The sequence below is a fragment of the Microchirus variegatus genome (assembly GCF_963457635.1).
Source record: "Microchirus variegatus genome assembly, chromosome: 5".
In the NCBI taxonomy this organism is placed as follows: Eukaryota; Metazoa; Chordata; class Actinopteri; order Pleuronectiformes; family Soleidae; genus Microchirus; species Microchirus variegatus.
The window spans coordinates 12,199,745-12,211,800 of record NC_139806.1 but is presented as its reverse complement, the minus strand read 5'-3'; the positions used below and the strand labels follow the sequence as shown (position 1 = coordinate 12,211,800).

The 12,056-nt window shown below is 40.1% G+C and overlaps 2 protein-coding genes across 2 annotated transcripts; both read left to right on the top strand.

Annotated features, from left to right (window-relative positions):
• Nucleotides 1-329: 329 nt before the first annotated feature.
• Nucleotides 330-2,813, top strand: fbxo36b (F-box protein 36b; the record flags this gene model as incomplete). The annotated part of the gene is made up of 4 exons (XM_083889510.1): nt 330-425; nt 993-1,101; nt 1,761-1,933; nt 2,373-2,813. The coding sequence occupies 4 exons, from the start codon at nt 330-332 to the stop codon at nt 2,811-2,813; spliced, it is 819 nt and encodes a 272-aa protein (XP_083745636.1).
• Nucleotides 2,814-5,984: 3,171 nt separating this feature from the next.
• Nucleotides 5,985-10,219, top strand: grk7a (G protein-coupled receptor kinase 7a; the record flags this gene model as incomplete). The annotated part of the gene is made up of 4 exons (XM_083890054.1): nt 5,985-6,581; nt 7,253-7,708; nt 9,344-9,624; nt 9,880-10,219. 4 exons carry the CDS (start codon nt 5,985-5,987, stop codon nt 10,217-10,219), a joined length of 1,674 nt encoding a protein of 557 aa, XP_083746180.1.
• Between the last annotated feature and the right edge of the window lie 1,837 nt (nt 10,220-12,056).

Sequence of the window (12,056 nt, the reverse complement as noted above, 5' to 3'; positions counted from 1 at the left end):
TTGATCTGAATCAGGTGTGCTGGAGCAGGGAAACACCTAAAACATGCAGGACAGTGGCTCCTCAGGACCAGGAGTGATAAACCCTGCTCCACATTGATACAACTGAGCCATTATTGCTGACTTTATCCTGACAAAGGTATGTTCATTGAAATTCTAACTTTTTAAAATGTTAATTTTATTTTTTTGAGAAGTCACATTGTCTTTATTTCTTTATTCTACAAACCATTAAAAATAATTTCTTGATGTGGTTTTCAGTGTATACAGACATTCCGTGTTCGTTTTTGGTTATTAACGGTCCCTTAGCGCCATGGCGACACCCAAACTTAAACATGGCGTCTCTTTTAACAGAGCCGTTGTTTGAGAGCTCTGGAGTAGGCCGTCCTCCCAACAAGAACTTTTACCACTTTATTGTCGCCAAGTCAAATGTAAGTACTGATTTATTTATTTTTAAATCATTTTAAATTAAAGTTAAAAACACGACATTTCACCCCCCGTAAACGAAGACGACGTGTTGAATTATTTATTGCTACGTCACAAACGCGGTTTTAGCATTTACTCCCGATATCTGTCATTCTTACTAGTCCAAAACCAGTAGTCAAAATGACGTCATATATATCCGTAATTCAGTTTTTACTGGACAAAAGACGTCTTTTGTCATTCATGTGTATGGGGTTCGTCATATAGACATGTACAACGTCATAACTAGTCCTAGATATCTACGACTTCATTCTGACTATCTCAAACTTAATTTAATATATCTTTAAAAATGTAAAAAAAAGAACAATGTAGATATATTCAACTGAGGATAATTAACGATAGCTTGAAACTCGAATTAGCCCATACACACGAATGGCAAAAGTGACAAAATTATGAACTGAATTACATATATCTGTGACGTCATTTGACTGGCATGTCATTATTTAATGGTGAAACGTAGCCTATGGGGGTTTCATAACTAGTTGTTAAAATGTACCCGGCCTTATCATTCCCAGGTCATATGGAGATGGTGGAAGATCTCTCTGAGAGCTGTGGACAGGTTCTCCAAACCTGGGGAGCTGAGAGAGTCTCACCAGGACTTCTTGGAGGACTCATGGCTGCAGAGTAAGTCAGGACATCAGGTTTTATTCAGGGTAGTGTTTGCAACATATCCATCCAGCGTTTTCCTCTTGCTGTTGTAGAGTTTTCACACATCTAACTTCAAATTGTTCCTTTTGAGAGCTTAATAAACATCTGCATGTAGGCTAAGATAAAAAAACAGCAAGAACTCGGGGACCACAAACCTCTGCCAATGCTGCTGAGATTCCCACAGTGTCAATACACTTGGCCCATAATGTGTATTACCAGAAAAAAGCTGTCTCTATGTATTTCAGTTGTGCTGCTCATTCGCATAGACAAATGCTGACAAAACATAACCTCTTTGGCGGAGTAACGATAAATTTCTTCTGCTATCGCAAGCCAAAACGTCTACTTGCAAACCAGTACATTTGGATCTCTGTGAGGCTGTGAGACACAGCAGTGGGAACAAATCTGATCTGTAAATAGTGTGTTTTTGGCAGTTGGTACGATCATTTTAAAACCCACTCCGCTGCTGTTATCTAATATCTTCAGAAAAATAGCAGAGGCTTTGTGCCAGTAAATATGGTTAGTTCATAGGTTTGTGTACGTTTTGTAGTGATGTTAAAATGAGAGCATATTATTTCTTCCAAAAATTTGTTTTTGAGTGTCCTGAGAGATCGGTAAAATGTTGGGCTTCTTCTCAGGTGAGGTCAGTGCAGTTTTTGGTCCTCGAATCTTGGTGTACACCAAGGCTTTGTGCCAAGGCCGTTATGATTATCTGGATCATCTGTCTGACTCCTTACTTCTGAGGATAATAAACTATCTTGAACTAGAGGATGTGGAGCAGCTTCGACGGACATCACGTCGATTCAAGCAGGTGAGTTCATAATTCACCAAATTATTTAAAGGTCCAGGTTCCTATAAGTATGTTTTATTTTGTTTGTAAAATTGCTTTAAAATAAAAAATAATTTAGGTTTTTTTAGGCTTAGACTGTTTCTACAGTAGCCTAAATGGACAAAATAGCCAGAATATGGTTTTTGGTTTTAAAAGGGAAGCTTTATATGCAAGCAGAGAAGGTGTTTAATGTTATGTGAAGGCCACTCTAGTTCTCTGACACACTTGGGAAAGGGAGGGATGAGTTGAGGAGTCACTGAATCTCAGGTTTCACCATTCCACATTTTGTCTCATGTCTGCTTCCTATGTGAATAAATCGTTATTATCTAAATTAATAGTGCATTTTCAAATGAAACCAAATCATGACTTATAATTTGTAACATTAATTGTTTGTCATACATTTCTTACTTCTGCTTTTTAGTTATGTGGGTCAGAGATGTTTTGGGAGCAAGCAGTGCGCAGATGCTGCAACACCGTTTCAGATGAAGTGGTTTCCCTGGCTCTTGCGATGGGATGGCGAAACATCTTCTTCACCAGCAAGCTACAGCTGCAGAAGCTGATCAGCCGCAGGAGGCTTCAGACTGAGGAGCAACAAGAAGGACAGGTATCTGACCGAGAGACAAACGTAGACCGGTCACGTGACGAGAGTTCAGAGCAAACTCAAGCGTCTGACTCTGAGGAGGAATCTCACCATGCTGGCATTATCCCTGATATGCGTCGTAGAACCGGCACTGGAAATGGTTTTGACACCAACTCTTGCTCTGATAACTCTGAATCTGAGGCCTCCTCTGATTCCAGTGAGTCTGTGCCAGAAAAGTTCTTGGATGACATAAAACATCAGTGCAGCACAGAACAATGGTAGAGGAGACTGCAGCAGATATTGGTGCATGCAGAGAACACCAAGTCCAACTCCAGTCCAACTGAACGTATATATGCCGGACTAATTGTACTATGGATCTCACTATCCAGGTATCTTAGTCTGACTAAAAGTAGCTCAATTTTAGTCAGACTAACGTGTTTATATAAACAAACTACAGGGACCTCCAGGTAACATAAAAAAAACATGAGGTCTAGCCATTGCTTGTTTTAAGGAAAAAAATAAATAATTTTTAGTTTAAGGTCATTAAAACAGTGTGCGAATCAATCCTCTATATATTAACTTGAACATTAATAAGACCAGAAAAATACAAGTTACATAATACTGTAATGTATATGTTTAGAAATACACCATATTTCTACATAATATACACTCTCTGAATGAGATCATTCAGCAGTTTGGGTAAAATAGCTTTTAGTGTTTATGCGATAAAAGGTCATAAATGGGTAATAAGTACAAGTACACATACACGCATACAAAAACGGTCCTCTAGGAGGCACTAGCCACTAGAGCGATGGTGTATACTGTGCACTGGCCTTGCTGCTGTTGCTCTGTTGGATTACCCTATGAGTTGATGGACATATTTAAGTGGAATGTTGTAAAGATAATGCTCTAAATGCTGGGACATTTGAAGACGAAGAAGCTGGACCTTGATTTAGTTGAATCAAGCTGCACTTGTTAGTGTTAGACTGAATACAACGGCAGTTTGAACAGAGGGATTATTACTTAAATAATCCAACCACAAACATACAATAATTCGTCCCATCCAACTCACTGTCAGTCATATGGTGAGTGGGTGAAATCCCACTTTTTTAACTTGACAAACAACTGTGAATAAATTTACAATATACATTTTTTGGACAATTTTTTTATACTGGCACATCTATGACAACTAATATTATTTTGAAATGTAAACCATACATTTCAAGAGATATATTTAATAAGTTAATCATAACTTCATTTAATGGCCACATGGTAGAGTAGTGGCTAGCAATTTTGACTTGTAGCAAAAATACCATGGTGTCCTCCCACAGTCCATGTGCTTTTGAAACATAGTGGAGCTCGATTGAGGGCAAGGACTTTGCCCTAAGTTCATATAAAAAGAGGCGACAGTAGCTCAGTGGTAAAGTGAGTTGTTGTGTGAGATGATGGTGAAAGTGATAGAAAATGTGCGACACATGGATGTGATGTGTGAATGGCATTACTGTAGTGTAATGCAGCTTTGAGTGGTCATCAAGACTAGAATATAAATATAAACCATATAAAAGCCTAAATTGTTTTATCACAAAGTAAATATGCACTTGGGCAGTATTTTAATTTGGTTTAAATCATTATTTTATTATTGAAGCCAGTATTCTTGCGATCCATTTGCCGTATGTGTTCATGCATATGTTGCATGTTCATGTGCATGGTTGCTTCAACTTACATGTATTGTATTTGTGTTGGTAGTCCACCAGATTTTTTGTTCTATGCATTTTATTTGTAAGCACTCACCAAAACAAATGATTGTCTATTGCATTGCAAATGTTACCCATTGCTCGACTGGGAATATGTTCCCTGTGTCTTTTTGTCCAAAGCCTGAGGGAAACCTTAAGAGGATAATAGTCAGACCATGTAAAGACCATGCAGTGGGCCATGTGGGGAATAGGATGAGAATGCTTTGTTGATCTTAACCTTTACTCTCTCCTCAGGCTGGGCTAATCCTTGCAAGGTTAAATGAGTAGGCCAAACATCGTAATCATTCACTACAATAATAGAAGAAGAGTGACAACAAGAACTTGATGGCTGTGTGGCTCAGCTGTAGAGTAAATGGGGAAACCCAGGGGTATGTGCGCACTCTGCCTTCCCTGACCTGGTAATAGATAAAGTTCATGGCCTCGTTTTGTACAGCCAGGAGTCTTAAGTGATTTACTGACACCATGAGCCATTTACAATGTGTTTTACATTTGATTTGTAGTTTTAGCCCATTTCCTTTGTAAAAACCTGCAGTTACAGTCCTTGTACCCAGCTTGTATGTCTACTTTTTTTTTCCTTTTTTTTGAGTTTTCTGAGTAAACTTAATCGTAACCCACTCCCACACTGGTCGCGTCATGTGGGCATCATCAGCCTTTGCTTTTGTAAGTCAAAGGTCTGGGTCTGGAGATTTCTGACGGCAAGCAAAGCCCCTGATCTTGTGCAGGGTTCTGAGAGCTTGAGACCATTTGAGACAGGATTAGCTAATATTATCCTGTCCTGAATTAGCTTACGTCTATGTAGCTGTAGTGTACAGTTACTACCAACAGGAACAATGACACGAAAATGCCAATTCATCATCATTTGTGTTGTGTAAGATATTGGTAGCTGTTATTTCTTGGTAAAGTCGTGCTTAGATCTTGTATCGCGCTGCATACAGGAAGTGATTTGTTTTATGTCGAGAAAGACCGAAGCAAAAGCAAGCAACACTGCGCTAATAAAGCTAGACGGCAACAAACAGGTTGGAGTATGACTGAAAACATGAAGAAGTGTCCTCAAAAAGCTCATTGTTCAGCAGGTTGATTGGATAAACGCTTCCAAATCCCAACATGTATAACATCGATAATATAACAATATTATAGACGAAAATAAATGTTATCTGTGGCTGAATTGAGCAGAGCAAACATGATGTAAGGGAAGCCAGCGGTATTATTTATTTTGGATTGAACTGTAAATACAATTTGACTAGACATCTGAGTTGTTTCAAAGTTGTCGTTATTCATGGCTCACTGTCGAGCCCCACGCTGTAGTGATGTTAGTTGAGAAATGAGAATGATCTTTCGCTTTTACTCCATCTTATGCTTAACCAACAACCCTTTGTACCACTGAACATCATGAGCAAATATAGTGGGCTACAAAGCCTCTTAGGACAGAGCCCTCTTATGATTCCCTTTACGTGCACAGCATCCTTGAATAGGCCACACAAAGATCCTTAAGCCAAAATCCCTCCCTAGTATTTAATTCTAAATGAGTAATTACTGGGTGTGTCAGAGTGTCTTAGGTTTGCAGGTAGTTTGGTTGAAGGAGCTCATTTGTACACTGGCGTTTGAGCACAGACGCTGGACCAGTTTTAGTGGGGAATCCCCAGGGAGCCACTGAAGATTCTAGTAACTTAGTGGGGACACACAACTCACAGCCGCCAAGATGTGTGACATGGGGGGACTAGATAACCTGGTGGCCAACACGGCCTACCTAAAAGCCCAGGGTGGTGATGACAAGGAGATGAAAAAGCGGCGCCGCAGCTTGTCTCTCCCCAAACCTGAGCAATGTACAGCAGTACGATCTTCTGATGACAAGGACTTCACATCACTTTGTGAAAGGCAGCCTATTGGCAAGAGGTTTTTCCGTCAGTATCTGGCAAATAATTCTTCTTTCAAGCTTGCTGCTGATTTTCTGGATGACTTGAACGACTGGGATCTGGCTGAAGGAGCAGCGAAAGACAAGGCACGGCAAGACATCATCAAGAAGTACTGCAAGGCTGAATCCAAGTCTTTCATGTCATTTCTTACCGGGGAACCTGCTGAGAAATGCAAGTCTGTGACAGATGCCAACTTTGAGGAGGTGATGAAAAGCAAAGTCCATGAAGGAGTCAGAGCATTTTTGACAGGCAAGCCCTACACCGATTATCAAGCCAGCCCATTCTTTGATAAATTCCTCCAGTGGAAAGAGTATGAGAAACAGGCCATCAGTGACAAATACTTCTATGAGTTCAGGACTCTGGGAAAAGGAGGATTTGGAGAGGTAAGCATGCAATACACATATTTTAATTGAGTGTGTCTATTAAGTTAATTTGTTGTTGTTTTTTCTTAAATTTAATCATATCGTAAAACTGAAAGACAATACGCATTTTAATGATACCGCTACAGCATCAGATTCATCCCATTCAAGAGCTTAATCCTTTCATTCATCCAGAGATGCCTTCAAAAACTAAAAGAGTAAATGTGCTTCAAAGTTGTCTCTTTTGAACAATTAACTATTATTATTTGAATTTTATTATTATATAGTGGATAAGCTTACATTTCTACACGTGTAACAGTTATCTAGATTCTTTTGAATGAGATGCTGTAAAAATCACAATAATGATTGATGTTCAAGAGATTATGAAAGCTGCTTTTACCTTCTGTGAAGCAAAGATTATATTAAAGATTAAATTCCTCAATCTCTATTGATAAAGAAGGATTTGTGAATGAGACAGACGTCTAATAGGCTCAGTTCCAGCAGGCAAGGGTCAAGGAAAATGAGATCAAGTAAAACTATTTCATCCCTGATGATGTGTGGTGTAATGGTTTCTGTGCTGCCTCTGGTTCTGATATTAGATTACCATACTTTGTTGTTTGGGGAAGTTATACATCAATAAAGAGAAATGTTTACAGTTGGCATTAAATGATACTAATAATTTTGTTTTTCTCAAGGTATGTGCTGTACAGGTGAAGAACACAGGACAGATGTATGCCTGTAAGAAGTTGTGTAAAAAGCGTCTGAAGAAGAAGGGCGGCGAGAAGATGGCCCTGTTAGAGAAGCAGATCCTGGAGAAGGTTAACAGCCTGTTCCTGGTCAACTTGGCCTACGCTTATGACAGCAAGACCCACTTGTGCCTTGTCATGACCCTGATGAATGGAGGAGACCTCAAGTACCACATTTACCACATAGGCTATGATGGAAAGGGAGTTGACAAGGGCATTGAGATGAAGCGCATCATCCACTACACGGCACAGATCACCACAGGTATTCTGCATCTGCATGCCATGGATATCATATACCGCGATATGAAACCAGAGAACGTGTTGCTGGACAACCAAGGCCAGTGCCGACTCTCAGATTTGGGTCTGGCCATAGAGATTCCTCCAGGGAAGACTGTCCACCAGATGGTGAGTTGAACATGTATGTAGTTAGCCAGCAAATGCTGGTTAATTGACTTTGAAGCATGTCATGTCATACATCAGTCAGTCTCAAATCTTTGAAATAACACCCATCAAAGTCATCATATACATATACTGCAGCTGATGAAGAGGTCAGTAGAACATCTGTCACACTGTCGTTCACTTATCTGTCAAATGAGGTTGGAGTTAAAACCTGAACACAGGTTCTTGGACAGATTGTCAGTCTTGTGGGGATTTTTGCTTTAAATCCGGACAGGGATTACTGGATTGTTTAAAGATTGGTGCATTGAGAGTCTCTGAATCCATTATATAACTCCTTTAGCAGTCAGATTATACCGTGGCCATTTATAGGCTACTATGCTAAGTTGAAGGAGAGTTGCAGAACTTCTAGGTCCAGTGCAGGATAACGTCAAGCATGAATAAAAAGGTTTCTGTCTGAAACTTCTTTGGTTACAGGTGGGATTATTGGAATGACCAGAATCACCTGATATCATAAATAATCAAAAGATTGTAACTGTGACAGTGGCTTCCCAGATCAAACACTGCCCTTTAAGTAGTAACCACGTCCAGACAGCCATAGTAATCACAACCATTATCACATCATACCAACGCTAACGTACGGATGACCTGAAAAAGATGAAGTTTGTGTCAGGGTTTCTTCAAGACTTACAGTAGCAAAGACTAAGCTTCCAGCTCTATGAAAAGCTCATTATCCAGCACTCTGATGCTCCTCCATGCGCCAAAGTGACTTGGTTAACCTCCTGTATGCAAGGCTGGCTTTGGTCCCTTAATCCTCTTAGCAAGCAGAACACAAGTCTGACCATCTCTAAAGTGACAGATCCAGGTCAAAAAGCACACTGGGCATGATTAGACATGAGTTTGCAAACGAGGTGTTTTTAACCCAGATGTAGAGCAGATTAAGTCATTTTGTAGCATGAATGATTACACAGAACAGCTTTTTATTGACCCCATTAACTGACCAGAGAGTGTATTCTACTGGTCAAGAGATGACGAGGAAGTTAAAACTATAGAAAATAATGCAGAGATTGAATTGCGTTCGCATGCTACAGGAGGAGGACGTGTTTGCAGTGTTTTCACTCATCAATCTGAAGACCCTATACAGACACATCCTCACATGAACAATGTCTTTTATAGGTGCTATTACTAAAGTGACACAGTTCTTGAGATATCTATATAACAATATACTGTATGTCACACCTGATCCTGCAAAAGCGTCTCTTTACAGGGCGCATCGTATTTGTGTGCATTATTCATGCATCATTGGCATGATAACATCCAGAGATGGACATGTGAGACTGAACAACTCTGTCAGTGTGCAGACACACATGACATCTGACAGGTAGCAGGCTTAGCATTAAGATTAAAGCTGCTCTGAGGCTGCAGGTGAGGTCATACAGAGAGGGCGAAGGAGGGAGGGAGCAGAGGAGCGGGGACGTAGTGACCTTGGTAGGTGAAAATTAAAAATTACAGAGAGAAAAAGGCATTTGTGAAGTGTGTACTAATCAAGGCAACAGTTTACAAATGCTGCCCCTCCACTGTTCTCTTCATTTTAACAAAGTTATTCATGTTGCTTCATTAAACACTTCTGAATTTTTCCTCCAGGCGGGCACTGGAGCGTACATGGCTCCTGAGCTTCTGACCAAAACTGAATACAGGACATCAGTGGACTGGTGGGCGCTGGGCTGCAGTATCTATGAGATGGTGGCTGGATACACACCTTTCAAAGGCCCTGAAGCCAAGAAGGATAAGGTGGAGAAGGAGGAGGTGCAGCGTCGCATCCAAAACGAAGAGCCCAAGTTTGAGCACAGATGCTTTGATGCCAACACCAAGGACATCATCCAACAGTTCCTGAAGAAGAAGATCGACGAGCGCTTGGGCATTAAGTAAGAGATTCTTGTGTTCTGTGTAGCTTTAAGCAACTGAGCAAAAGAAGAATTCATTAATTTTAAGTAAAGCCACTTTTGCATATACTTCAGTCATCCTGGTGCAAAGGATGTTGGGAAAGTGAGTTGAAATTAGGCTTATTAGAAGTGAACTGGTTGAGTAAAGGCAACAGAAAGTGAGTTGTAACCAGAATGTTGTACAATCCTGTGCGGCAACGTTTGTTCTTAGCACATGTCTCTTTACCCTCTCTTTAGGAACAACATGGAGGATCCCAGGAAACATCCCTGGTTCAAGAGCATCAACTTCCCTCGTCTGGAGGCTGGGCTGGTGCCTCCTCCATGGGTTCCTAAGCCCAACGTGGTCTACGCCAAGGACACTGGCGACATTGCTGAGTTCTCAGACGTTAAGGGCATCGTGTTTGACCCCAAGGATGAGAAATTCTTCAAGGAGTTCAGCACAGGCGCTGTGGCCATTCAGTGGCAGCAGGAAATGATCGAGACTGGACTGTTTGACGAGCTCAATGATCCCAACAGAAAAGAGGGCGGAGAAAACGCAGACGACGGAAAGAAGTCCGGCACATGTATATTGCTGTGAGCCATGTTTGAGAACACATTCTAGTAATAACTGTCAGTAATTTGTTTGCTTTCTAAGGCAGGTGCACACATCAGTGTTGATGTGAAAGACGGATCATGTTTCATGACACAGGTGAGCGTGAGCATCCAGCCCTGTCTGGAAACGATGCTCACGGTTTGTAGATCTACAGTTTACGTTCAGGAAGTGAGAATGAGGAAAAAGAGATGGTGTTTTTTGAGCCTCTTCTGTTTGATTCACAACAATTTCTTGCAGATGTACATATCTAATGATGTAGACTTGGACCAATTGTAAGTAACTACGAGGAGTAATTTTACACCCTTTTTGTAAAGGATGCTAGTGTTGTGTGAAAAGTAAGTCATGAAGAAACTCGATTCAATTGCGATGCTGTTGCATTCAGAATTAGACTTTGAACAAATTTAAACAAACAAATCTTCTGACAATGAGACTGTGCAGTTTACTGTGTAAAACTTTGTACTGTGTTAAATGAATACTGATGCCATCAGAAGGCCCCTCTGTTACAACATAAAAGTGCTTTTTTAAACACACATGGCAGAAAGAAAGAGTTGTTGTGATCTCAAACCTTATTAAATTAAATCTGGTCATCGCATTAATATTCAGGTGATTTTTTTCAGGTGATCGATAATTTTAGTTTTATAAAAATCAATTATTAAAAAAAAGCAATCTGTTAATATTGTGTATACAAAGGGAGTGTATTTATATTTATGCACAGAGATAATGGAGAATATTAAAGGGTTAAATTTGTTTTAAATAAAATGCAGAACACTTCTCCACTTTCCTCTGCTGTTGGTGCTATGAGGTGCAAAATCATGAGGAAACGTATTCTCTATAGTGTGGGGATGTCAGGAGAGAGATGGGGGGCAGATCATCGCTCCATATGAAGGAGGAGAATTTAGAGGAGATGACCAGTAAATTCCTGTACCAGGAATGTGCAGGTTGTCCTGTTCACAGCTACGGAGCACCATGATGCTTCAGGGCTCTCAGTTTGATGAGTACTGATCAATTCAAGGAGTCCATGGCTGTGACTGAAAAATAAAGATTATAGTATAGAGGCAGGGTTAGTTCCAAAATGTTCTTTATATTCTTGTCAACTTGTCTCAGGGTAACGTATTGCTCACAAAGTCAATTTCCAGGTCTTTTCCAGTTGATGTTAATATAATACATGTACTTGTAAATATAATGAGAGTAATTGATTTAATAGAAATGTCAGGTGTAAAGCAAACAAAAATCCATTGGACTTGAATCATTTGAACAAATTAAAACATTTATTTTGAAACTGTGACATTTCTGTGATTCTGAATGTTGATGTTTTGTCCAAATACATTTATTGAAATGAAGAGACCTCAAGAGCACTTCAACCGCAAGAGTTACACATCTTCTCTGGACAATCTTTTACTACACACACACAGAGAGAGGGAGAGCTGCTGACGACTCTGGAGTAAAACCTAAAAATATCAGCTGCATTAATCCTGTTCAGGATGCTGACTATAGCCAGGCCGTGCTCCAGCCTGCCACAAATTGGCAAGTTCAACTCTTAGCTGATAAGGCGATAATCAGTATTATCCTTTCGCCTACTTTGCTTAATTCAGCGACAGAGGCTCTCAGGTTCTGAAGCATCCCGGTGTTACTCACTGAGGGATCGGAGCAGAAACCAGGGCCCACTAACACCAAACTGACCCATAGTGATTTTTATTTTTCTTCTTGACAGAATGCTGCACAAAAAAATGAAACAATAATTCTGATATTGCAATGGAGTTCAAAGAACAAAAAAGACAGTAGAGTGATATTGTATCTTTGAGCAAATCATTGCAAAATGACA